Source organism: Barbatula barbatula, assembly GCF_947034865.1.
Source record: "Barbatula barbatula genome assembly, chromosome: 12".
Classification (NCBI taxonomy): domain Eukaryota; kingdom Metazoa; phylum Chordata; class Actinopteri; order Cypriniformes; family Nemacheilidae; genus Barbatula; species Barbatula barbatula.
In genome coordinates this window covers 13,358,773-13,383,145 of record NC_136775.1, presented here as the reverse complement: position 1 = coordinate 13,383,145, position 24,373 = coordinate 13,358,773, and the positions used below count along the sequence as shown (strand labels likewise).

At 39.2% G+C, this 24,373-nt stretch overlaps 3 protein-coding genes across 3 annotated transcripts; all 3 read left to right on the top strand.

Moving 5' to 3' along the window:
- The first annotated feature begins 484 nt into the window (after positions 1-484).
- On the top strand, positions 485-10,632 carry dbpb (D site albumin promoter binding protein b). Its single transcript, XM_079469454.1, has 5 exons — positions 485-2,009; positions 2,268-2,515; positions 3,604-4,059; positions 5,960-6,207; positions 7,990-10,632. Exons 2-5 carry the CDS (start codon positions 2,323-2,325, stop codon positions 8,203-8,205), a joined length of 1,113 nt encoding a protein of 370 aa, XP_079325580.1. The 5' UTR covers positions 485-2,009; positions 2,268-2,322; the 3' UTR covers positions 8,206-10,632.
- An 851-nt stretch (positions 10,633-11,483) lies between these two features.
- Positions 11,484-18,134, top strand: ntd5 (ntl-dependent gene 5). The gene is made up of 8 exons (XM_079469101.1): positions 11,484-11,674; positions 13,004-13,150; positions 13,910-14,101; positions 15,475-15,610; positions 15,693-15,769; positions 16,716-16,895; positions 17,091-17,288; positions 17,388-18,134. The coding sequence occupies exons 1-8, from the start codon at positions 11,608-11,610 to the stop codon at positions 17,468-17,470; spliced, it is 1,080 nt and encodes a 359-aa protein (XP_079325227.1). The 5' UTR covers positions 11,484-11,607; the 3' UTR covers positions 17,471-18,134.
- Positions 18,135-18,514: 380 nt separating this feature from the next.
- Positions 18,515-23,666, top strand: LOC306901901 (uncharacterized protein). The gene is made up of 3 exons (XM_079470089.1): positions 18,515-18,574; positions 20,064-20,252; positions 20,710-23,666. The coding sequence occupies exon 3, from the start codon at positions 21,034-21,036 to the stop codon at positions 23,527-23,529; it is 2,496 nt and encodes an 831-aa protein (XP_079326215.1). The 5' UTR covers positions 18,515-18,574; positions 20,064-20,252; positions 20,710-21,033; the 3' UTR covers positions 23,530-23,666.
- The last annotated feature ends 707 nt before the right edge of the window (positions 23,667-24,373 follow it).

The window sequence follows — 24,373 nt, the reverse complement described above, 5'->3', positions numbered from 1 at the left end:
TGCTTCAACTTTACTTCAAATACTTAAGTAGATTAAATTTAAGAACTACTTTTGATACTTAAGGATAATATTTATCTCTTTCTTTAAAACTTTTACTCAAGTCTTATTCTTAAAGGTTACTTTCACTTCTATCAAAGTGTTTTTATGGCAAGGTATTTGTACTTTTACTCAAGTATTGCTTTTAGGTACTTTATACATCACTGATTGTGTTCCATGCGATCCATTTGGTGTCTTCTATGCTCCCACGTTTTACGTATGTGTCTACGTTCTCCCAGTTAAAAACTCAGAAATTAACACCTTTGTGTGCCATTTATAATTAAAAATGATGTTATCAACTGCTCATACTTATATAAACTTTCTTCAGTGGAACACAAAATTCTGAAGCCTTAAACTGCTATTTTCCATGTTCACCAGATGGTGGCAGCAGGGGATCCTATGGAGTTTCAGGAGTGCACCTATCAAATAGATTAAACGCAGCTAGTGGGAGGAAAACAAGTACACTGGGTGCTAGTGTGCGCGTGAGGGGAGACATGGAATGAATGTGAGAGGAATACTGGCCTACTGCTTTTCAGACAAACAGAACAGTAAAGATTGAATCGGAAAATGAACCGCAGCAGATGTCTTTTCATATTTTTTGCTGTTTGAAAACAGTGATTTCATTAGAAACCCTTTATTAATACAATTTTCTGTTTTTAAAAATCACCGAGAAGCACACGTGTAACAGTTAATTTGGAAACAAATGACTCTGGAATAAGCATTATAATACTTTGATACACTCGTGAGGCCGGGTTCACCAGGTTCAGCCGTAAGCAAATTTGTTTCCTTCATTTCTGAATCTTTTGTGGGTGTGCGCCTGGATACACGCTGTTTCAGAATTCTCACGCGGCCGTGGCATCGGTGGGATATATGGGCGGAGCGCTATTCTCAACAGCAGCCAATGGCGCGGCGAGAAGGGAGGAGTTTGCCTGTCGCTCAGCCAATCGCTGCGATGTATACGCCAAGCTCAGGCGCGTCTCCGCGTGCGAACACCATGTGCCCTGGAGAGCGCGTCTGTTTCTGAGAGTCAACGTGTATTAGATGTGTCTCTAGGACTCACGCTCACGTTTCCCGCGGATTACTACTGAAGTGAAAAAGTGTGCTCATTCGCTTGACATTTTTCCACGGCAAATGGCAGCTCTCTGATAATCATGCAGAACAGTACAAGAAGGACTTAAAACGCAATCTTGTTTTAAAAAGGAAATTAGTGTTTATATGTTATACTTTTTAAGGTCTTTAAAACATTTAAACGGCTTTCTGGCGAATAAGTGACAACGCGTTCGTGTTTGTTGCGGGACACAAGCGTCATCGGGAAAGCTGGGAATGAAGTTATCGACCGATTTGTTTTTAATCAGTGCTGTCCACCCCAGAGAAGCGTGCCTGTCACGAGGAGGCGTGTCTTATTAATATGAAACGGTGACGCCCACTGTGCCGACTTCGCGCTTCTGCCCGTGGGGGTGTGACGTCACGTGAGTGGCCCGTGTTCGTTCCAGCTGAGCGAAAGCCCGGACTGCTCGAGCTCAAAGCGTGCGGCAACACACTCGGATGAACAGAAGGAGGTTACCACAGTGGGAAAAGCGAGTGACTGAATAAAAATAATAACGACAGCATCCAGCCAATAGCACTACGCAGCCGAAATCGACTCGGCAACGCTTAGTGTTTTTTTTCATTCGTTATTTGCGAGACGACGAAAGTTTCGTTGCTCCGTTATTATTTGTGCACGGACTATTGAAGTTATTGTTTGCACCACTGGATTTTTATTCGTACGGTTTTGTACGTGCGCGGTTGTTGACTGCTGGGATTGTTTGGTCCAGTTCATTTGTTTTTGTTGAACGGTGGACTTGTTTTTTTAAGTTCCACAAAAGCTCCCGAGACTTTCTGGAAATATTGGGAATGCATATTTGTATTTAAACGACGAGTCTACAGTCGGATGCATTTAGAATGGCACACTTCAAATACAGTCTTAATTAAAGGTAATTTTACTTGAATGTATGTTTATGTAATGCAAAATGCTTAAGCGCACGTGAGCCGCAGGTCTTTACTGCTGAGTAACAAACAATGAGAATGAACACTTGTGTTGCATGTAACTGTATGTTTACTCTCATAGAACTGCTTAGATTTTCCTTAATGCAATACGTTACATATTGTTAAGTTGGGCAAAGTGTTAATGTCTTTTCTGTATCGCTGTTTCCACTATGAATCGTCATGTGATTGATCCGACGGTGGTTTAGAATTGAACCATCCAAGCAACTACCTGTCACTGGAGTTCAGTCGGGCGGACGTTGAATGATGGCCAGGCCGCTTTCACAGATCCTTCCCCCGGACCTGCCCTCTGCTGGAGCGAGCCCCCAGTTCGGTAACAGTAGCCAGGCAGGAGGCTCGATTGGAGGAGGGCACAACTCCACGGCAAACTTAAAGTCTCTCCTGCAACTTCCCGTGAAGGCTGACCAGCGCGTCAAAGACTGTTGTGAAATGAAGGGTGAGGAAAACACACCTGACAAGAACCCTACGTCTCAACGTTTTTTATGCTTTATACTCGTGTCCTTTCGGTTAGACTAAATGTCACGTTAATAGTCAGCAGTCTAGTTTGTTTCATCATTAGGTTGCGTTTTTATTTGTAACTGTGTAAAATGGCAGGGTGATGTGTAATTCCAGAGTATACCAAATAAACAGGACATCACATGGGATTTAGATGAAGAGATAAACAGGGCTGGGCTATTCAGCCTCTTAGCGAACCACCTAGGTACTTTAAGGTCATCTATTGGCTAAGCCATTCTGTTTACAGACCTGTGCATAACCACACCAACAGACGATTTATTTCCACTGCGTGTCAATACAATATTGCGAATGTCACACGGTCTCCTGTGTATTGCCCTACTGTAGTTAAATTGTTGTTTTTAATGTTAACGTTATGGGCCCGATAATATAATCTGGCCAAAATATTAAAGCTGATAAATTATAAATAATTTCCTCCGGTTGAAGTACACACAGTATAGTATTCTTTCTGTCGTGATCATTTACTTTCTGCTAATTGCAAAACGTTGTTGTAGGTTTGATGACAGTATGAATGTGTGAATTATAGGAACAAAAACAGACAGTTTCAAGCAAATTGCTGTTTGAGGAATTTCTGTGTATGTGGCTATTCGCTTGTGCACAAGATGGTGCCGGTGAGCTTTTGGGATGCCAGAGTCGGCAGACTAATTTCCGGTCGAATAGCACTGTGTGGGAAAAGGAGGATTTTTGGCCGACAAACATGGGTGTTTTTTTAGATAAAGAAGAAGAAAGTAACATATTAGCGACGTGACAGATCCTCTTTCCATTGCTGAGCACTTCGTTAAGCCAAAACATTTCCATAGTGTTAAACGACCCGAAATTAGTCTGCCGACTCTGGCATCCCAGAAGCTCTGACTCTCCAATGGCAAGGCCTCCTATTTCCAACGATCCAATCAATTACCAAAGGACAAAATCAATCCCTGCCCTACATTTTTTCCAACACCACCAACTGCAACTTCCATTTTATGCCGACTTTAAGTTACAATTAAAGTAAGTTATATCTTTTTTATTTAGGTAAGGATAGGTTGGATACTAACGAAGACTCTCTCGGTCGCTGTCCTCTGCGCAACGGCTGCAGCAATGGACTAGTTGCTGACAGCAACGGAACAGGCACGGGCAGTTTCTCTAACCACAACAACAATTCCTTCCTGGGCCCGTTGCTATGGGAACGAACATTGCCATGTGACGGTGGTCTGTTCCAGTTGCAGTACATGGATCTTGAAGAGTTTCTGACGGAGAATGGCATGAGCAGTATGCACAGCACATCCAACTCCACCTCCGCTCAGATACCATCCCAGAGCTCTCAGTCTGCCATCCCTAACCAGGGCTCCCAGTGCCTCCCCACCTCCCCCCCACACTGTTCCTCTTCCTCCTCACCGTCATCCACCACCGCTTCTTCCTCGCCATCGCTGCTCGGGCTGGACATGCACACGCCGCAAGGCATGATGGGAGCTGCAGACTGCTTGCACAGTGAGTTTTTTTTGTAGCTCAGAAAATTACGTGTGTGAGATGAAGAAAAAGTCCACAGTGGCCAGTTGGCACCACATGAGGTGTACACGTTTTAAGCATCTTCATTATTCTGTTCCTTAAATTCCCCTTGAATTTCTGCTTGTGTGTGAGTTGTTAAGTATCGGGCTATCTCTTGGGTGTGTGCTGCTGTTGTTTCAGAGCATTAATGGTGTGGGTGTGAATGTTGTTGTGACTGGATAGATGCTAATGGTGTGTATGTGCACGTCACTATACCTGGTGTGTTAAGAGCTTTGGGCGTTTTTGGGGAGTGAGTATTACAGGGTGTGCGACTGCACTTTTTTTGTAAACAGATGTGAGTCGTATTTTACAGGTATTTAAACATTATGTACGTTTCTTATCCAAAACGTTTGGATTGTGTGTTTGTGTGAGGCGTGGGTTGAATAAAAGGTGATTTAGGGATTTGCATTCGTGTTTTTGTATACCTTTGTTGCTTGTAAAGAATGGGACGGGGTTGAACATAAAGAAATTGTGATGTTTGCGTGGCTGAAAAAGAAGACACGTGAATAAATAGAGAGTGAGTCAAAAGAGAGGAAAATTTTTTTTTTGATATAGCCGAGAATGAAACTGAAAGGATGGTAAGTAAACAGTGAGAGAATAAAGTGTGGAGAGACAGGTGAGCTAAACCAAAGAATGAAAGGCAGCGAGAGCGTGTGTGTGATTGAACTGGAATGTTTTTAAATCTCTTCCTCTTCTCACACGCTTGGTCCATGTGCGCACACACCGTCACGTGCGGAGGCAGAGTGAGAGCGGGGACAGGGGAGGAGCACAGCAGAGGCGCTGTGTGTGGGAGTGTGTGAGTACAAGAGAGGGAGAGATTGAAAGATTGAGATGGAATGACTCAGTGTGACTCGATACTGTACTTCCGATTAGATGTTTGTTTACATTTCTGGAGTAGCTGTGATAGACAGACAGAGAGAAAGACAGATAGAGAGAGATCAAAAGGCTATTGGTATGTATTTCGTGTGTGATTGCAAAGCACAATGCAACACAGTCATCACATCACAAATGTGCACAGATTTGATATATTATACTACATTAAACAATGTATGTGACCACTGGGGAAGTTGACTTAACCAAGGTGTCTATTTTGTGTGTCTGGCACTGTGCTAGGCAAGATAAAAGAAGCATTAAACTGATTTGCCTAACGGTCTGTGTAGGAACGCTTCTGTATACGATATGTGTGGGAGGACTCGGCGAGGGATGTTTTGTAAGTGCTAATGTGTATAGGGGTATATTTGTGTGCGTAGGACTCTAGTCTATATTATTTCCATGCAGGACCTGGTATGAGTGTATGTGGTGGTTTTGTGTCGGTGTGCCAGTGGGATATAAGTTCTATATTTTAGCTTTCTATGATTCCTGTGGCCCAATTGAGAATAATGAACGGCAAGGTGATGGATTCGTCTCCCTACACAGACAAATATGTATAGCCATTTGCATTGGCTACACATAAGCCCCTTTGGATAGCAGCATGTGCCAGAGTAATATAAATGTAATGTATCAATGTTAGGCTTTTGATACTTCAGTCTGTTTCTACAGCCTTAAGAGCTGGTAAATCTTATGTTTTGCAATAATACAGAATCGCTATACATACTATGTAAAGGATTCAATTAATTTATAAAATAAAACCGCTATTAGAGTACTAGTAGTTATTCTTTTTTTTTTTAAATCAGATAATTTGGAGCACAAATATTGCTCAGTGGAAATACAAGAAAATCATTGATTTGGGGCCATACTGTCCTCATGTGGCCACTTTGGGTACTGTTTTAAGAAAATGACATCATTCTTATAATATACATAGTTACTTGATTTAACCAAGGCGCCTTCTTCTTTCTATATTCAGATACACCACCAGGTAGTTTGGAGCCGACGCCCTCACCTTCCTCCACCACCTGTCCACCACTCCCTGCTTCGCCCATCATGAACAATAACAACTTGCCCTTTGACCCTGACCCTGCGGATGTTGCTCTGTCAAGTGTGCCTGGACAGGAGGCCTTTGACCCTCGCAGGCATTGCTTCAGCGAGGAAGAGCTCAAACCTCAGCCCATGATTAAAAAGGCTCGTAAGATGCTGGTCCCTAACGACCTGAAGGTGAGAACTCCACCATAAACATGCAGTATCACGTTATAGTCACAATCCATATAATTCTAACATAATACAAACTGTTATTTTACTTTCTCATACTGGTGACACATAATGTAGTTTCTGACTAATTAATTACTGGTGGAACATGTTCAATTATTCCTGCTAATTTTATTGTTTACTTACAGTATGTCTGACTTTTGCAAGTGCCTCTTTACATAACATGAACATGTGAACTGTTTGGCTCATAAATCTAATGATATGTTTCAAAGATTACTCATCATCCAATTAAATCTGTATATATTTCCGTAATCTTATGAACACATTGAAATATATTTGAAATAATGCTTGTAACGAAATACTTCCTGGCCAGCTTTGACTACCAAAGTCTGAAAAATTGCTTTATTAATTTCTTTGTTCTTCTGTTGAACACAAAAGAAGATATTTTGAAGAATGTAGGAAAACAAACAGGCACTTTTCACTACCAATGTAATTTTTCCTACTTTGGTAGCGGGCCTTTACAAAAGCTTTATGTGAAAACGATATTGAACATATTTGCATCAGTAGAAGAGAGTATCGCTTCTCAGTATCTGTTTCAATCCACATATTTTTATGCCCATCTTGGGATATCACATATAAAAGGTGTATGGAAAGACCAAGATGTTGTCAAATTCAAAAAATGTGTGCAAAAGAGTTAAATCATTTTTTATTTAATAAGAATTAATGTGCAAAAACTAAGATGGTAACACATTTACAGAATAAATCCCTTGATGTGCATTAAAAAAAGATGAAGCTGCCTCACTGATCGGCAAAACAGGGCTAACCAGCTGGATATTCCAATTTTAAATTCATAACTTCATAATTTAATGGAAACACAGACAAAAGTTAAAAAGGACCCTTTACATATAGGGTCGGGTTTATTACATGCATAGTTTTAATATTATTAAGCAGAGAGAGTTTATAAAGCATGTAAGATTAATTTTTTCGCATTTTCACATTTTAATTCATTGGGGAATGGGTGGTATCTTAGCTTGTGTGATCATGTCTAAATATTGAAGCAGATGTCTTGGAAACTCTGATTCGCTTATACATCAGATCAAATTTTGTATAAAGGGCACAGCAGTCAAATTGAATCACAGTGTAGAGAGATATGACCTCTCCTCTGGGAGAAAATGATTTGAATACTTGAACAGGAAGCAACATTCCTTTATGATGTTGTATTTTATGTTAAATGTGAGCTTTTGAAAGGAAGCTGGCACGCGGGTTTTTTTTATAGGTTTTTTGAGTACTACAAGTACTACATTTTAAATGAGTTAATACCATTTAAAAAAAGTAAAAATATACCATTGTAGGAACTACAAGTTATATTCATTGAGTTTTTAACACAAGATTTGTGCAAGATCTTCTTATGAGATCTTACTGCTGCTTATAACTCTCGACAGAGTAGTGTGAACCACATCCCAGTGTCTGGGACTTGTGACAGCCACAAAACCACAGCAGCACTTTGTGTGTAGTCCTAAACGAACCTCAGGCCTTCTAATGGTTCAAAGACATTTCTCACTGGAATGTCATTCACAGCTGTGAAGGCGACAGCTGTGACTACTGAGACTACTGTACACGTTGACTCACACACCAATACACAACTCCCAGATACGAATGCTGTGATTGTGGCTTTTTTTTTAAATCCTACATAAACAACATTTTCAAATGTAATCTTTGTGCAATAGGTACAGTTTGTTATAACCTCTCTGTTTTTCTTTCTCTGTTTTTCTTTTTCTGTTTTTCCTCAAGGATGATAAGTACTGGAGTCGGCGTTGCAAGAACAACGAGGCCGCGAAGCGTTCACGCGATGCCCGTCGACTGAAGGAGAACCAGATCTCAGTGCGTGCTGCCTTCCTCGAGCGTGAGAACGCTGCACTCAGACAGGAAGTAGCCGATATGCGCAAAGAGCTCGGTCGGTGCCGGAACATCTTGAACAAATACGAGAGCCACCATTTGGATCAGTGAGGAGAAGATAAGATCTGTAGGATATTAGATGATAGACTGAGAACACAATGAACATTTATATGATGACTCTGATAAAGACAGAGGATGCAGAGAAGTGCAACCAATATATGGAATTGATTTATAAAGATGGCATAAGACCTGAGCTTTTAGACTGGAGTGAGAGAGATTATCATCTCTTTCATTTTTGTTTTCTGTAGGGTACAATGGCAATGATTTTAATTATGGAGAGTTGTATATTTTTATACGATAGAAATATGATTCATGGGAAAAGGAACATTTTAAAATTTTATATATTTTCTATGTCTTTGAGATGGGTTTTAAGCAGAAACAGAGATAGAGTAAACTGATTGAGGTTTTACTTGTAATATAACGTTAGAAACAATCAGCTCTTGGTTGAGGTATTAGCTCATTAATCTGAGCAAAAATGAGTTTAGAAATTAACTGTTAAATAATGAGACGATATAAATTTGTATAAAAATGTTGTTAATATACATTTATTCAAGCACTTATGTTTTGATTAACCTGATTTAGCAGATGATTGAGAACCATGGAGGACAATGACAGGTGCATCTCAACTCTTCGGACAAACCATTTTCTACTGCTGCCATTTGTTATACTCAAAGAAAAACTGAGTCAGACAAATGAAGACTTGCATTAATTACAACACATTTTATTGGCATTTTCTTATGTGAGGTGAATAGGACTTTTCCAGTTTTTTTTTCTCTTTGGTATCTTTCATGTGAACTCGTTTAGTATCTGACTCACGGTTACACAAAGAAATCTAACAACCAGGAGCCATCTGAGCGCCAGCAGCACAATGTGCGTCGTAACATCTCACGTGAACTTGCGGAGGCTGTTCTTGCTGTGCAAAAACAACATTTCGACCTCTCTGGATTAAAAGAATGGGCTCTCGTCTAATTGTATAGAATGATTTTTTTGTATTGGATGTACAGGAATTTGCATTTCAAAACCGGTTGATATGAATACAAAAGTATGTTGCTTTTTTGCTGGTTTGCACCTGTATATGCAAACATATTCAAGCCAATGAGCTGTCTCACTTGTATGGGAATGATTTAGAATTTTTATCTGTATTGGAATTATTTTTAATCTGATCACTAAATCAGTCAAAATCCATTTGTTGGTTTGTTTTGTGGCGCTTAATTTTTCCGGTCACTCCTGATTGTTTCCTTAATGACCATTAAAGTACATTGCATATTATGAATTGTTATTATTATAATATTGACTTACGGCTCTGGTCATTATTATTGTTCATTATTACTGTTACAAATACGATGAATGAATAATTTCTGTTGTTGTTTTGTGTTCCTTGATATTGTATACTTTTAATGTTCTTTTAAAAGAGAATACACAGGTCTCTTGTACAGATTTTGTCACTTCCTCTTTATTGCATTCATTGTCAACACCAGCTGTAGAAGTGTTGCCACAGGCAGGTCAATTTATATATCTGAGATATACTTGAAAAAACTCACCCTTGGTGATCAAGAATTTTGATTTCCCCCAAGTATTTGTTTTTTAGTAAGCATTAAGAGTACAGAGCCCCTTCATACATTTGCTTGTTTTCTCTGTTTTTGTGCATTTAGATATTTGGGCAAATTCCTTTTTGCTCCTTAATCTGCAAACTGTTTTCTCATTAGTGACAGTATACTCATGCAGACGAATTTTGGGTAATGTTGTCCTCACTTTCTGCACTTCCACATGTGGATGACTCTTGTGATGTGACTCTGTTTTTTGATGTACAAATGCCCTAATGCATCAGTGTACCAGCACTGCACCTAGCCAAAGTAATGCAGGGGAATGTAGTTTTTTCTCCAAGACCGCAAATAAACAATTGTCCTTACTCACTAAACATAAAAAGCTGATTATTTTCTGTCATATACTACGCCCTTTATTTTAAATGTTTTATAATTAAATATGTATCTGATAGTGCCAAACTGGAAGATGCTTGTTCTTTAATTTTACTTTGCATGTAAAAAAGCACCACATATACAGTAGATGCCCCTGGCTTGTTGAACATTGATGTGGTAAGTAGAACATTCTTCATGTGCCCAGCTCAAACACAGGTCCGTTATTGCAGTCCAGAAGAGGATGTGGACCTTGGAGACCAATTTTTCAAAGCAATATGTTTCTGCTGTCCATCTGAAACCTTGTATCTTCATATATTGTGATTTCTATTTTTCACCATAAATCGTTCATATTGGTCATCTTTTTGTCACTGGGTTTTGCAAATATCTTATCAATAAAATGTGCTAGTCAACGTTAAAGCACATTATTTAAAGATTTAAAAAATAAAGTGGGTTTTTTTCACAAAAAACTGAATTCGGACATCCAAGGTTTCAGAAGGGCAGCGATGACAGGTGCAAAACAAAATTAAAATGCAAAAAGTCTCAAGTACGATTTAGTTTTCAGAAAGAAAGAAAGAAAGAAAGAGAAAGAAAAAGAAGGAAAGAGGAACATTGGCAACAGATGTACTTTATTGCACAGGTGAATCTTTATCCAGAGCACTGGCAGGGATCATGGTACTTAAACATTTGTCACAAAACTTTTTTTTGTTTTATTATGAATTTACGCAATCATTATATACAAAGTTTATGTAGCTTTTAGACCCTTCCTATCCTCCAAAGACAACAGAGTAAGATCAAAGCTGGCCATCAAAGTGCATTTATTTTAGTGTTCTGTTGTTTAAAAGCAAAAGTTAACCTTTCCTAAAGAGATACTGATGCTTCACAGACAACAAACACAAATGTGGATGTTTGCATTCATCCTTGAGAGAGACAATGAGACAAACAGGTGTGTGACCAGTGTGACATTTATCAAACGGGTGAGATGTACATGTAAATAAGGGGATCTATCCTGAACATGTTGAGTTTTTATTGGATTAGATGGTCGCTCTGTGATGGAGTGCCGTCACGTTTATTTGTTAAAGTGTTGTGTGTTTACTCTTGCACGAGAAGCAGTTTCCTTTATGCATTAGGATGCTGAGATGTTTAACGAGGACCTGTGCTCTTCTCTGACAAGATTATGTGTGGGGTAAACGTGAGGTGGGTGTGTTCTTACTGTCCAGCAGATGCTTTGTTCAAGTATTTGACTTGGCAGGGCGCGTGTGTATGTGGACAAGAGTTTATCCATGTGGCCCGTCATATAATGTGGGGGTGAATGTTTGCTCTCATTTGGCATCAATGGAATTGGGTGAAAGGTCTTTTTTTCTACTCACCATTCAAAACACTCAATATGATCCAGATGTGTGTGTTCTCGCATTTACCGCAGTTCCACTCCTCCCTCACCATCACAGTACCCCCTCCTCTAGACTCTCCCCCATCTTTATATTCCCCCTTCTTGTCCTGCTACCGCTTTCATAACATCTGCAGTGAGTGGCTGGGAGAGATGGAGTTATCTCTGCTCTTCTGTCTTCTGTGTGTGTGGGCCCTCAGCTGCCCGTCCGTAGCATCAGGTGAGTGCTGTGTGCCTGTTTCTGCTGTATGTGGGTGTCAGGGAGGTGTAAAGGATTATGGGTAGCTTTTATATTGATTTGATCAAATGAATGACTGATCTTATGTGTGGTTTTTGGTTTGTTTGGTGACATTTTGTTGAAAATGTTCGGAAAATATTGTGCAGTACATGCACTACCGTTCACAAGTTAGAACCACTTGACTGAAATATATTTTGTGATCTTACAAATTATATGATCAAAAGGCATCTGCTTATATATTTGAAATGATTTTTGTAGACAAAAACATTATTGAAAAAATGTTTTTTATTAGCAAAAAGAAATCTTATTTGACAAAATGTTTCTGAAATGGATAATTTGGACTAATGAGGAATGGTCAGCCAATAAGGGCCCAGAATACATGGGAACTACTTCAATACTGTTTCAAAAGCATATCAGGGCGAGACCTGAAGAAATTGGCTGATAAAGTGGCAATTCTGCAAATTTAAGGCAAACTTTAAAATGTATTTTACTACTTTAAAGACAAAAATATAACGTTTTTTTTAGTCACAAATTAGTTCTCGTCATCACATTATTGTTTTGATGAGGTTTTCATTATTGTACAATCTGTAAAAAATAAGTGATCATGTACATTCTGGGTTTATTACTCTACGATTTCTTTGTTAAAATGTGTGTTATAGTGCAGGGAAAATAAAACCATTGTCAAAAGTGTGTGGTTCTGCTGTTTTAGTATGATGGATGTGGAAGAACATGTCTCTATCACCATCTCCACCCTTTTTACATGTCGTGCCCTGACAAGCTGTTTGCTAGAATACTTGTTTCTTCCCATGAAATATGGCACACACATGTACACTGTTTATATTCCCTTTCAGGTCAAAATAATTTCATAATCAAATTTGTTTAGAATTTTACAGATTACTGTTATAGATAGTTCCTGTATCTGTGTGTGATCTGGTTTGTGATTACTGTAAACTCTTTCACTTCTAAATGTTTTTATTATGATGTGTTTTATTGTATTTTATGAAGAGCCTGTAAATGGTTCATCGATCACTGTCAGGTTTATATAGATGTATTGTGTATACAGTACACCTGGTTCAGCTCAGAGAATGGTGTCTTGGGCAGACAGCCAAACACTCAACTGCCTGCTATTTCATGGCAAGGATTCAATTGTTCAATAGACATCTGTACAGTTTAATGTGTGTGCTTGCCTGAAAGAGTGTGTTTCAGCCCACCTGTATGTGAAGTGTGTTGAGTGTCTCATTTGAGTGTGGGCATATACAAATGTGTATCATGCATTTTTTATATTTCTCTTTATGCTTATATATCTGGTAGTGGAGGCAATGGAACAGTGCCCAGAGAGAATCCTGGGTAATGAAAGACGACGAGCATGCCCAAAAAAGTGCCTACTAGACAAAGAGTGTGGCAGCAAGCGCCAGTGTCTCTGTGACGGGCAGTGTGGACTCAGCTGTGTTGCTCCAGGTCAGAGCTAGAAACCCCCTAACACATCTGATAATGTAAATGTTAAAAATGGTTGTGACTGGCTGCATCAATCAAAATCTTTCAACTGCCGCGTGGGTGGTTTTTCGCCTCCACTTCGTGCATTATCCCGCTTATACCATGGTCATCTGCCAAGTTTAAAACAAGATAAAGCTGTTATTGATGTACTGAACAATTTTTGATCAGACGGGTGAAAATGGCAGTTATTTTCGTCAGTAGCGGCTCATTGGTTCTGGCACTCCGTCCGCTTTAAATGCAACACAGAGATAAAGTAGAGCCGAAGGATTGCATTTATTTGAAGAAATTATAGCATTTATTTTTAATGGAGAGACAGAGAGAGAGAGAGAGAGAGAGAGAGAGCAATGTGTAAAGTACCTGCACTGTGCATGTCTCTGCCTAGTGAAACTACGAGAGTTTCTAAAACCACGATGTACTCCCTCATTGCTGAAGACGCTTTGTGTCAGCTGGTTTTTCGCCTTCACGTCGTGCATTAAAATACTTTAATGCATGGCTAGCTGTGTATGATCCTTTACTTAATGGACACCTTCCAGCCAATCGAAATTGAGTATTCAGACAGACCATCGTATAATTGTGAATAATCACTTGTGGCATCAGACTGTTACATAAAGGGATAGTCGTATAATTTTTTACAGTGTAACAGCAAAATAAAGTCAGACAATTTTTACTCCAGGGATATTATAAGAAAATTTTTCATTAAATTTGACTTTTCTTTGTAAACAGGTCGTACGTGTCCGTGGCCTCTCCCACCGGGTAACCATTTTGATGTAGCTCTTCTTTCCCCTTCACCCTCTTTCTCCGCTCTGCTCGAGGTCCGTTGTAAGTCTGGGTACACCATGCCGAATGGGTTGGAAGTTATCATACGCCGTTGCCAAGGTGACCGGCAGTGGAGTGGAGATGAGCCTGTTTGCACAAGTAGGAAGAATTAAACATTGAAACTGTTACATTTTGTGTCTTATTTATTTGTTAGTGATTTTAACCGTCTAACAGATCATAATAAAACAGGTTGTTTATAGCACATTGGCTAATAACCATATTTCATGAAAAGCATTTTAAATAAAAAAGTAAGGTTAGAAAGTTGATGTTTTTCATGTAGATTCTACACATTATTTTTCATCCATCTGCAAAAGCATCAGTACAATTTTCAAAACGCCATAAAACATAGTTTCTCTATGATATCAAGCTTTATTTGCATAATTATATTTCATACAGTGTACTTGCTAGGTCAGAATGACCTTGTCTTGCCTGTAAAGTTATGTCAGTATTATGCAATGCAAGGGAAATGCCTTCACAGCAGCAATATTATCTCCACATGATTGAGTCAACAATGACTGCAGAAAAACTGAAAAATATGTGTGATATGTGCATGCGTAATATGTTTTAGGAAGCATGAATAGTTTATGGAACAAAAAGCTTAGAGCCAGTGAACCTGGGTCACAGCATCCATACACCAATGAGAAGCCAGCTACAGGGTTATTATAAAGACCCCGGTTCTGAGGAGAGGAGGCGTAAGTCGGCCGAGCTCCAGCCTGCAGCATTCCCACACATTAACACACACATTTCCTGAAGTAACATGTGAGGTATTTCTAGGAATAAGCTGTCAAAGAGCTGAGATGTGGGCGTTTGGGGTCTGAGGGAACTGTCCTGTTGCGATTCTCTCCTGCACTCACAGCGCATTTAACAGCCAGAGACAGGCATGTAGATGCACAAGATTCACACACAAAGTTCAGCTGCACTCAAGCTGAGCTGATGTGCAATGGAAGTTCGGCGTGTTTGGTCAAATTCACTGTGTGATTTCCTCCCCCCGTTTATCAGTCATCCTAGTAAAAAGGGAGAGAGATTTGATACATAAATGTGTGACTCAACTGCTCAAAAGGGAATGTGAGAATAGCTTGTTCCAGATAGGTTTTCAGACAAAACAGTAAAAATGCAGCGCACACGTCCATATATCATCTGGTTACTCGCTCAGTCACATGACCTGTGAACCTGTTCCATAATATCCAAACACGCGGTCCACAACTGGTCACACCTTATCTACTCAAATGCAATGGGTCAAGCATTCCTGTCACAACCACAGGGATGCAGAACATCAAAGGCATGTTGGTTATAATATCTCCGTCCTTTCATAATCCATTCTTGTTTGACCTACAAATGCATTTAGACTAAAGCTTGGCAAGGACATACAGTATGATATTGAAGTTGAAGTGTATTGTAATCACTGAACATAATGTACATATCAATCTGCATTGCACATACTCAAAAGTATTATATTCTGATATTTCCACCAGCCTCCCAGAATGGAGGTCGTACAGAAGAGACGGTTCGGGTGCCTGAGGCGTCCTGTTCCTTGCCTGACGATGATTTGATGTCCGTGCTGGGCAGTGCCGCTGTTGGATCCAGCATCAAGTACCGGTGTGAATCTGGGTGAGAAACAGATCAAATTGAAAAGAAAACTGTGACTGATTTTATGCACATATGTACAGTACATGTCCTCTTTTCTGTACAGATATGTGCTGGTTGGACATAGCCATAATATCTGTCATGAGAACCAGACGTGGCAGTACCCTCACCCCGTCTGTAGCCGTAAGTGACTGAATAAACCAGGGGATCTCAACTCTGACTCTCGAGGTCCACTTGCCTGCAGACTTTAGCTCCACAATGAATGTATTGCATGCTTCACATGAGAAGGGCTAACAAAAGATTTTTACCCATGTTACTGTGCATGTGTTGCGTGGAAGTTAAACATTTTAAAGCAATCTTCATATGCTTTTGCACCATGTTGCAAGGCAATGAAAGAGAGATGAGAGGTACCGAGCCAGCAAGAGAAGAGCAATAAAGACTGTGTGGGGGTTTTGAGTAGGTGGATGAGACACTTTGTGTAATGTGTCTGTACAGTATATGTGTGTGTAGTAGCAGAGTTGATTCTTAAGTGGAATTGACTCAAATCCATTAGTGCAATACTGCCATCTGTTGGAACAACATCTTTTTAAGCTCATACTCAGACAACAACAGGTTTATCAACTAGAGGGCTTCTTCAACAAACTTCCCAGAATACCTCAAATGACTTCAAATTATTTTAAATCAGACAATGCAAGCACTAAAATGAGCAAAAACAACAGTTTTTTTTATTGTTTATTATACATTTTGTTATGAAAATAGAGTATGTTTTCTTTGAACCTCCACAATATTGTTTTGGGAAGAAATTGCTGAGGGGACCTTTCAATATTGCTGTTGATAATGGGGGAACTTTGAAGTAAAAACATTGAGATCAACTGCACTAAACCACATTAAAATGTAATGCCGGGAAATGTGAAAGACTCTATATTCAACCAATCAAAAACCATTGCACTACAGTATGATTTAGATTTGTGTTTTTTAGGATCTAAACTCCTTTTAATGTAAAGTTAATGCTCAAAATGATCACAAATTATGCATTCATTTCTTCACAAAATAATAAACGTAATAAAAAAAGTTGTATTATCTGTTATTGGAAGGCCGACTGTAAGTGTGTGCACATGTATTTTCTCAGGTGTGTTTTGTCCTCCTCCTAAGGAGGTTGATCGTGGACACCTGGTGGCCGTCCAGAGAGCTGAATATGAGGTGGGCAACACAATCTATTACCTGTGCAAGAAGACCTTCTTGTTGGATGGGCCAAATCAAGTAACTTGTCTACCTAATGGCACGTGGAGTGCAGTGCCTGCTTGTCGGGGTAAGGAAAGCTGGTATTTTCAGCTGGGGTAACAGTAACGCACACTTGAGACAGCCAAATAAACAACACAACACCATCAGAGCTGATGAACTCTACTGAAAATAAAATCTCCTATACTTATGTCAGGATGACAAATTTGTTTTATAATTCTGTTCATTATTTCCTCCCTTGTTGTACCTTTTTTCTTCTGATCAGCCCGTTGTCCGGTCCCAGCACAACGGAGCAGGGTAATAGTGGGCGGAGAAAAGCGTTGGCCGTATGATTTGACGGATGGTGTGGTTGCTCATGGAGAGAACGTGACGTTTTTCTGTCAACATCCTGAGAAGCAGTGCAGCTTCACCGCCACAGAAGTCTGTGAGGATGGACAGCTTATGGCACCTAGTTGCTATCTTGGTACAAAAATCATCACACACAACCACATCCATACACATAAATACAGGCAACCCATTATGAAACAGCACTGCATGTCCCTCTTTTGTCTATCTTATCTAGACCCGACGTGGCTACAGTTCAAGCTCTTTCCACATCGGCTGATCTCTGAGATTAATGCGTGTGACCCTGCTGACCTTCAGTGAACTCATCAAATCAACAGATTTCACCAGATGACATTATAAAAATTATGGATGCATAAACTTACTGTATGACTGGATCCCAACTAGTGGGATCTTACAGTTATGCCTTTTTAATATCGCTTTCCTCAATTTTCTATGTTGCATTGACAAAGTTACCTTAAACAGAGTCGGGGGGGTGTTTTTTTTTTGCATGGTTTATTTTTCATTTTATTTTGTTGTTTTTGATTCAGATGTGTATTTATCTGAACTGGCCAAAACAAACTCTGAAATGATGCATTCAACAAATGCTTTGAACTGTGCCTATTTTAAAATGCAGTCAACAAATATTATTTCAAATATTATTTTAATATGATATTTTTTTGTTTTATTAGTTACACTACTTTTGAGCTTTGAACATTTTGACTGGACTGCTTGATCAGATTATATACAGAATAAAGTAGAACTGGGAGTATTATAACAGAAAAGAATAAGCTTAATAATTTTATCAATAATGATCCTGTACTTTCCATTGAGCGATGAATTAATTTTCAATTATGTGTTCAGCTCAATATTACAGTAAGATTTGACAATAAAGAAACTGGAAATGTTTGTTGTTTTTAAATGTATTGATTGATGTATTAATGTGTTATATTTCCTTAATATACTTGTGATCTTTGATGCATATACTATGAGTAGTGTCATGTTCCAGGTTTTTTGAGAATCTTATGAAAAGTTATATAGTAGGCTAGTATATAATAATACATTTAAAAAGAATCACATGTTTCGACAATTAAGATGTGCATTTGCCAAAAATCATCATTAATGTCATACACTAATGAAAACCATCCTTTCTGGATTTTTTGCGTGTCATGTTTTCACAGTTTTAGTGAGAGGTCCCATGTGTCATAGATCAATCTTCCTGTCATTTTGCCAGTCGACACACATTTGCATCCCAAAATGTAAATCACGTCCATGTCTAAGGTCGGACGCAGAAAACTGCTACACCACGACATTCCCCCTCCCATTCCCTCGCGCTCAACCTCTCCGCCCAGCCATTCATTCATATTTGGTCTTCCGGAAGTATCTAAGGGTCGGGCCAGTCAGTGCCTGCGCGAGCTGACTCGTGGGGTGAGAACAGTTTCATATTCAATATTTTAGTTATTACGAAGAAATGCGTGCAAATATATTTAGGCGTTTAAGAAGAAACGTGTTATTGTAAGTAGCAGTTAGAGAGCGTTGGTTGTCTTTCAAAGTTTACAGTGAGGTTTCTAAGGCAGCATTGTGTCTGAGCGCTGTCACCGGTTCGAACCCTCGGTACGCATAAAATGGCTGGTCGCAGGTTCGAGGGCAGTCAGTGCTTTTGACCAAAATATGCGAGAAATTGAAATTCAATTCTAATTTATACGTTATTGATGGTGAAATCACTCGGGTAAAGACTTGAGTCGTATAATGCCACGGGTTCGAATCGATGTCTGGACCCCACAAACATCAAAGCGCGGTGTTTGGTCATACCCATATTTTTTCATTCTGTAAACGGACCTCCGACGCGTAATGGCGTCGAATGTCCCCGTGTTGATCTTTACTTTCCCTCAGTGCTGCATGGACGGTGTATGGACGTTGGTGTCAAACCCTGAGCCGCGCGCGATGACATATGAACATGCTTTATTTGTGATGAAAAGCAAGGGATGGAGGACTTGACCTGCTACCATGACAGCGCGCCAGTCGCGCGCACTTCAGCATTTGACATTACTGACAGGCACAGCGGCGCGCTATTAAGAGCACATTTGCAAATATTACAGGAAAAAAGTTTATTTGTCAGAATTCTTAAAAAAAGATCTGTTTTAAGACACGTTGGTATCCGGTTAAACTCTCTTTTTCTAAAGAATTGATGGGAATTATACTTCTCTGCTTATGTCATAGTGTTATGGTTATTTGCTTCTTATACATACGCTGTTTTGTGTTTATACAACAAAAAATGTTTTAATATCAAATTGCAATCATATTGTACAAGTCATTAATTCAAAAAGGGACATTTGACACATTTGCTTTTAGCCTATAATCATAAATGTGCAGGAAAAGGATGAGTTTATCTGTTTTTAAGGACTGGTAAGGAATTGAATTATATTAGTGAAGATCAATGATGTCTTGTTGTGTAAAGAATCTGATATTAGTTAAATGTAACTGTACTTACAGTATGTGTATGTAGCAGAAGACAATGTCAAGTCTTTATGTATGTTATTTCTTTTCCCCCGAAGATTATAATTATAACCTGTATTTAAATGTTTTTAGGCATTAGTATATAAAACAATGGTAAATTAAACTTTAGTTTGAAGCGTTTATACTATTATTGATATATTATAATAAAGGTACAGTAAATAATTTTATTTCAGGGATAATGATAATAATAGTGTCCCTAAAGTAGGCTATGTATTTACAGATTTTCTTTCGAGATGTATTATATCGCCTCCTCTGCTTGCTCTGTTTGAATGCATTGTCTGTTTGATACATATGTAAAGTCATGGATGCTTACTTATATAGAATGCATGACAGATCATGAAATTATTTTTCCTGGTAACACCAAAACGTTCTCATCATCCATTTGTTTGTAATCCCCCAGGGTTTCTAATACAGCTGCGAGAAAAAAACTAAGAGACCACTCCAAATTTCAATTTAATCATAATTTCTAGATGTTTTGTGGCTATTCCAGTCCAGTGTCTGCTGAATTCCAGCAAAATCAAACCTCAGGGGTGACATAAAGCCATCCAACATCAACATGAAAGACTAACAGCATGGCAAGAAACATGAGGTTATTGTATAAAATATACATTTTTGAACTTTTCCTATGTATAAATATTACTGTTGTTATGCTTAAAAGTGAATATTAACTTTTCTTTAAGTTATTTGAGGTCTGAAAAAATACAGCGCATCTTTTCTGTGGTTTTGGCCTTTTTTAAAATCTTCGTTTTCTGCAAATAAATGCAAAAGAAAACAATATTTTTATTTGAAATTTGAAGAATTATTGTCTGTATTTTACAGAAATACAGAAAACTTATCATTTTACCTAAACGCATACCTGTAAAAAAGTTTTTTGCGCGGCTGTAAACAAATTTAATATATAGTTAAAATATATAATATATGCTTTTACAAAACTACAAGAAACCTATATAAACAAACCTCCAGCCCCAGAATAATGTGAAACAAGCAACTATGTATAGTATTGACAATTGTTGGTTTTACAATGCATTCATGTTTTATTTTTTTAGATGCCTTGGAAGAGTGGGGGTCCTGGCTCAAGGGAGTACCAGAAACATGGATGAAAATCTACACTTAGATCAGATTGGCATGGAACTGGAAATTGTGCCATGTAGATGGATTCAACAAGGTCCTTTGGCCCTACCAGGAAATATTTCATCATTCTCTCAGGTTATGAAAAACTGACTTACTGCATGGATATGGAATGATATGATATATTTTCTACTGCTGAATGTACAGATGTTGCTAGGCGCAAACATTGTGCATTGGACAGAATAGGGGAGGCCATTCCACATTTTAGGTGGACCGATTTTGCTGCAACCAAAGATTGCCAAATGTCTGAAGGTCGAAAGTGTTTGGTATCAGATGAGGGGCTCTCTGTGGGAACTGAAGACAGAGTCAACCTTAATGTGTTTTTTGTTCCATCACAAGATCAGACTGGGGTTGTAAAGGATTACAGCAAGAAGAGCTCACCAAATAATTTCCTTGGTTCAGAATCAGACCAGGCAACTCCTCTTGAAAATAAGAGTGTTAAAAATAAAGTCATTACTTTTGAGGAGAACACAAGGAGTCTGGCAGTAAACTTGCAATTGATACCCAAGACGGAGTCTGAGGCTCTTGGTACTGATATTTGTGAAATAAAAACCAAAGCTACAAAAATAGTGAACATCTCAACCAATGATTTATTAGAAATCAAGGTTAAACAACAATCGGTTTTAAAAGACGGTTTTCAAAATGACAAACTACCAACAGCTGCCAAAGTCAACCACAGCAACAAGGAGCGTGAGAAGAAGGCACAGGTTGTGGAAAAGCATGGGACGCTGGAGATAAATATAAATGCACAGAACAAAAGTTTAGAATACATTAAGGATGGCAGTACAGATTATAAAACACATATTTTATATCATGGAGGATACAAGATGTTTGATATCAAAGGGACCCAGGCAATAACAAGTGAAGGATATTCCTTGGAAGAACAAAATGAGGTGTTAGATTTAAGCCTACCAAAAAAGAGAGAAAGAAATAAAGAGAGGCAGTGTGAATGGGTGGTGGACCCTGAATATGAAGGTTCGCTTCATATGGAAGTTGATGAAATTGAAGATGAGCCCCAGCACATGGAAGTGGAACAAGAGGACCATAATGAAAATTGCTGGATTCCATCGAATGATGCTCATACATATCTCTCACAGCATTGGGATGGACATCTATCCTCCCCTTGTCCTTCCGTCATGCCAACATCTGCGTTTACCAACATAATGACTCCAGATCCAATGGATACGCTACTTATAGATGATCAGGGCATTCCTTATACACTAACCTCGGATGGACAGAAAGTTCCACAGATTGATAATTCACAAGACACTGAGGAGCTGTCCGAACAAGAAGATCCAAATCCAAGGCAAGGAGAAGATTATGTCCAGAGCATTACGGACAATGCAAATCCACTGTGTCCAAATATGTCTCTAGGTCCTGTTTCTTCAGTAGAAGCTTCACAAGTTGTTCCAAACCTCGAGTCAAAGTCTTTATACCCTGTCTCACCTGCCGTGTCCGACTTGACGTCGATTCCCGTCCAGATTGTGGCTAATACTACAGGGTCAAACACTCCCATTCTGCTTCTTTCTCCATCTCAGCTTCAGTCACTTTCCTCACCAGCCTCTAGGAGTAATCCAGGCCTAATCACCCTTTCTTTACCTGTTCAGAGAGCGCAGACCTCCTCCGTGTTCCTTGTTTTGTCATCTCCTCAGGTATCCTCGACTCAAAGCTCACCCTCAACAGGCCAATTATCTCAAATTTCCTCCACTTCCACTGTTGCACTTCCTCTAGCTCCTTGTCCGCTTGACCTGAGATCTATATTATGTACACATCCCTCACTTCTCAGCCCCGGTTCGGTTACCTCTGCCACAGTTACAGACATCTCAGGACTGAATAGCCCCTCTAATCTTCCTCTTAGCCCTACCTCATCAACTGCTTCCTCCAGCACTTCCACAGTGATCTCTACAAGTCCGAGCAAGCAATCCTGCACCGATGCCTATGCTGACTCGCCAATGCCCACTTCTTTTCGGGAGGCCCTACTCAGATTAGCCGTGTCTGCTGAGAAGAAAAATGAAAGCCATGCTCAAAATATTGAAACGCAATCGGTCGCTACTCCCTCCTCACATTCTGAAGATTCCGATGATATTAAAAACCATGAAACAGAGACAAACTGTGATGACCAGACTATGTCTACCTCAGTAGACCAAACAGACTCATTAGGCGCCATCATCAATGAAACCTCACCCTCTCGTCCTGCGTCACCTTTATTTCCCATGAATAACTCGCCGAACCAAGACATGCAAGGTCCACGTCGCATTCTTTACTGTCAGTACTGTCCACGGGTCTTCTACTATCTCTCGGACCTCGAACGGCATTCCATCACGCACTCGCAAAACAAACCCCATGTATGCCAACTTTGTGGCAAGGCATTCAAACGATCAAGCCATCTCGAGCGACACAAACACATCCATACGGGTCAGAGAAACTTTGTGTGCCAACTGTGCCCTCGCCGTTTTCGGGAGTCCGGAGAGCTAATGAGGCACCAGAGAGTACACACAGGTGAGAAGCCCTTTCAGTGCTTAATATGCCACATGCGGTTCGCCGAGCGCAACACGCTGCGGCGTCACATGAAGCGCAAGCACCAAGGTCAACAGCAGGAGGCGATGGACATGAATACGAAAACTGTAGGGGCAGGGATTTCCCTCACTGGTATACAGGAAGAGCAAGAGGAGAATGCGGAGTGGTACAGCTCGACGCTTCCTGAAGTGGAGACTGACAGTGACACAGTGGGTGAATGAGTCGCATGACAAATGGAGGTTTAACATTTTAGAAGAAGCATTGATGTAAATACATTTTGTTGATTCTGTATTGATTCTTTGCTATAGTCTCAAATTTCATTCCACTTAAATCTTGATGACTGAACCCAGCTTGATTCTATTAAGCTTCAATTATTTAGCTGACACTTATGTTTTAATTCCTTATCTTGAGTGAGTTTGAATTACATTTATCATCTATTTATTTATTTATTGTTGTATTTTTATTTTTGCTTGTGCACAGCATCTTTCCTCAGGGGTGTGATATCATGTTAATTATCATTATTTATTATATTATTAATTAAAGTTACAGGGAATGACATCAGATAGATTGATCTATAAATATATCCCCAGTTTACATTTCGGACACTTTCAGATAATGTGAACAGACTTCAGGAATTTGTTGTGCTCCTTGTTCATGCATCCTTTTGTTTCTCTTAATTTATTTAAATATTTATTCATTTATTTCAAATGTATATCTATTTCATAAACCTTTGCCTTCTTCAGGGACCTGCTATTTATGTAGCTAGAAATTATGCTTTTTGTCTGGACAAAACAGTTTTACTTCTCATGTGGACTCTGAATCTACAGCTGTTAGAAGTCAAAGCAGAAAGATTTTTAAGTTCAAATATTATATATTGAATATTTAAATATTGAACTTTTCACTGTGTCATGTCAGACATAAATGTCTGGTGTCCACATTAGTATCTGAATGATCACATAAACAAATTAAAACATTAGTTAACTAAATGTCTAGTTAACCAATTCCGTAAATTAAAAAGCTGGTTCATAAAGCAATTTTTTATATCCTAAATGTATATAAACTCAA

Excerpts from the sequence above, each read along its gene's own strand:
- ntd5 (XM_079469101.1), top strand. The coding sequence starts at position 11,608 with ATGGAGTTATCTCTGCTCTTCTGTCTTCTGTGTGTGTGGGCCCTCAGC. Across the intron at positions 11,675-13,003 it reads CTGCCCGTCCGTAGCATCAG|TGGAGGCAATGGAACAGTGC; the intron begins GTGAGTGCTGTG and ends TATATCTGGTAG. Across the intron at positions 15,611-15,692 it reads AAGTACCGGTGTGAATCTGG|ATATGTGCTGGTTGGACATA; the intron begins GTGAGAAACAGA and ends TTTTCTGTACAG.
- dbpb (XM_079469454.1), top strand. The coding sequence starts at position 2,323 with ATGATGGCCAGGCCGCTTTCACAGATCCTTCCCCCGGACCTGCCCTCT. Across the intron at positions 2,516-3,603 it reads AGACTGTTGTGAAATGAAGG|GTAAGGATAGGTTGGATACT; the intron begins GTGAGGAAAACA and ends TTTTTTATTTAG. Across the intron at positions 6,208-7,989 it reads TGGTCCCTAACGACCTGAAG|GATGATAAGTACTGGAGTCG; the intron begins GTGAGAACTCCA and ends TTTTTCCTCAAG.
- LOC306901901 (XM_079470089.1), top strand. The coding sequence starts at position 21,034 with ATGTCTGAAGGTCGAAAGTGTTTGGTATCAGATGAGGGGCTCTCTGTG.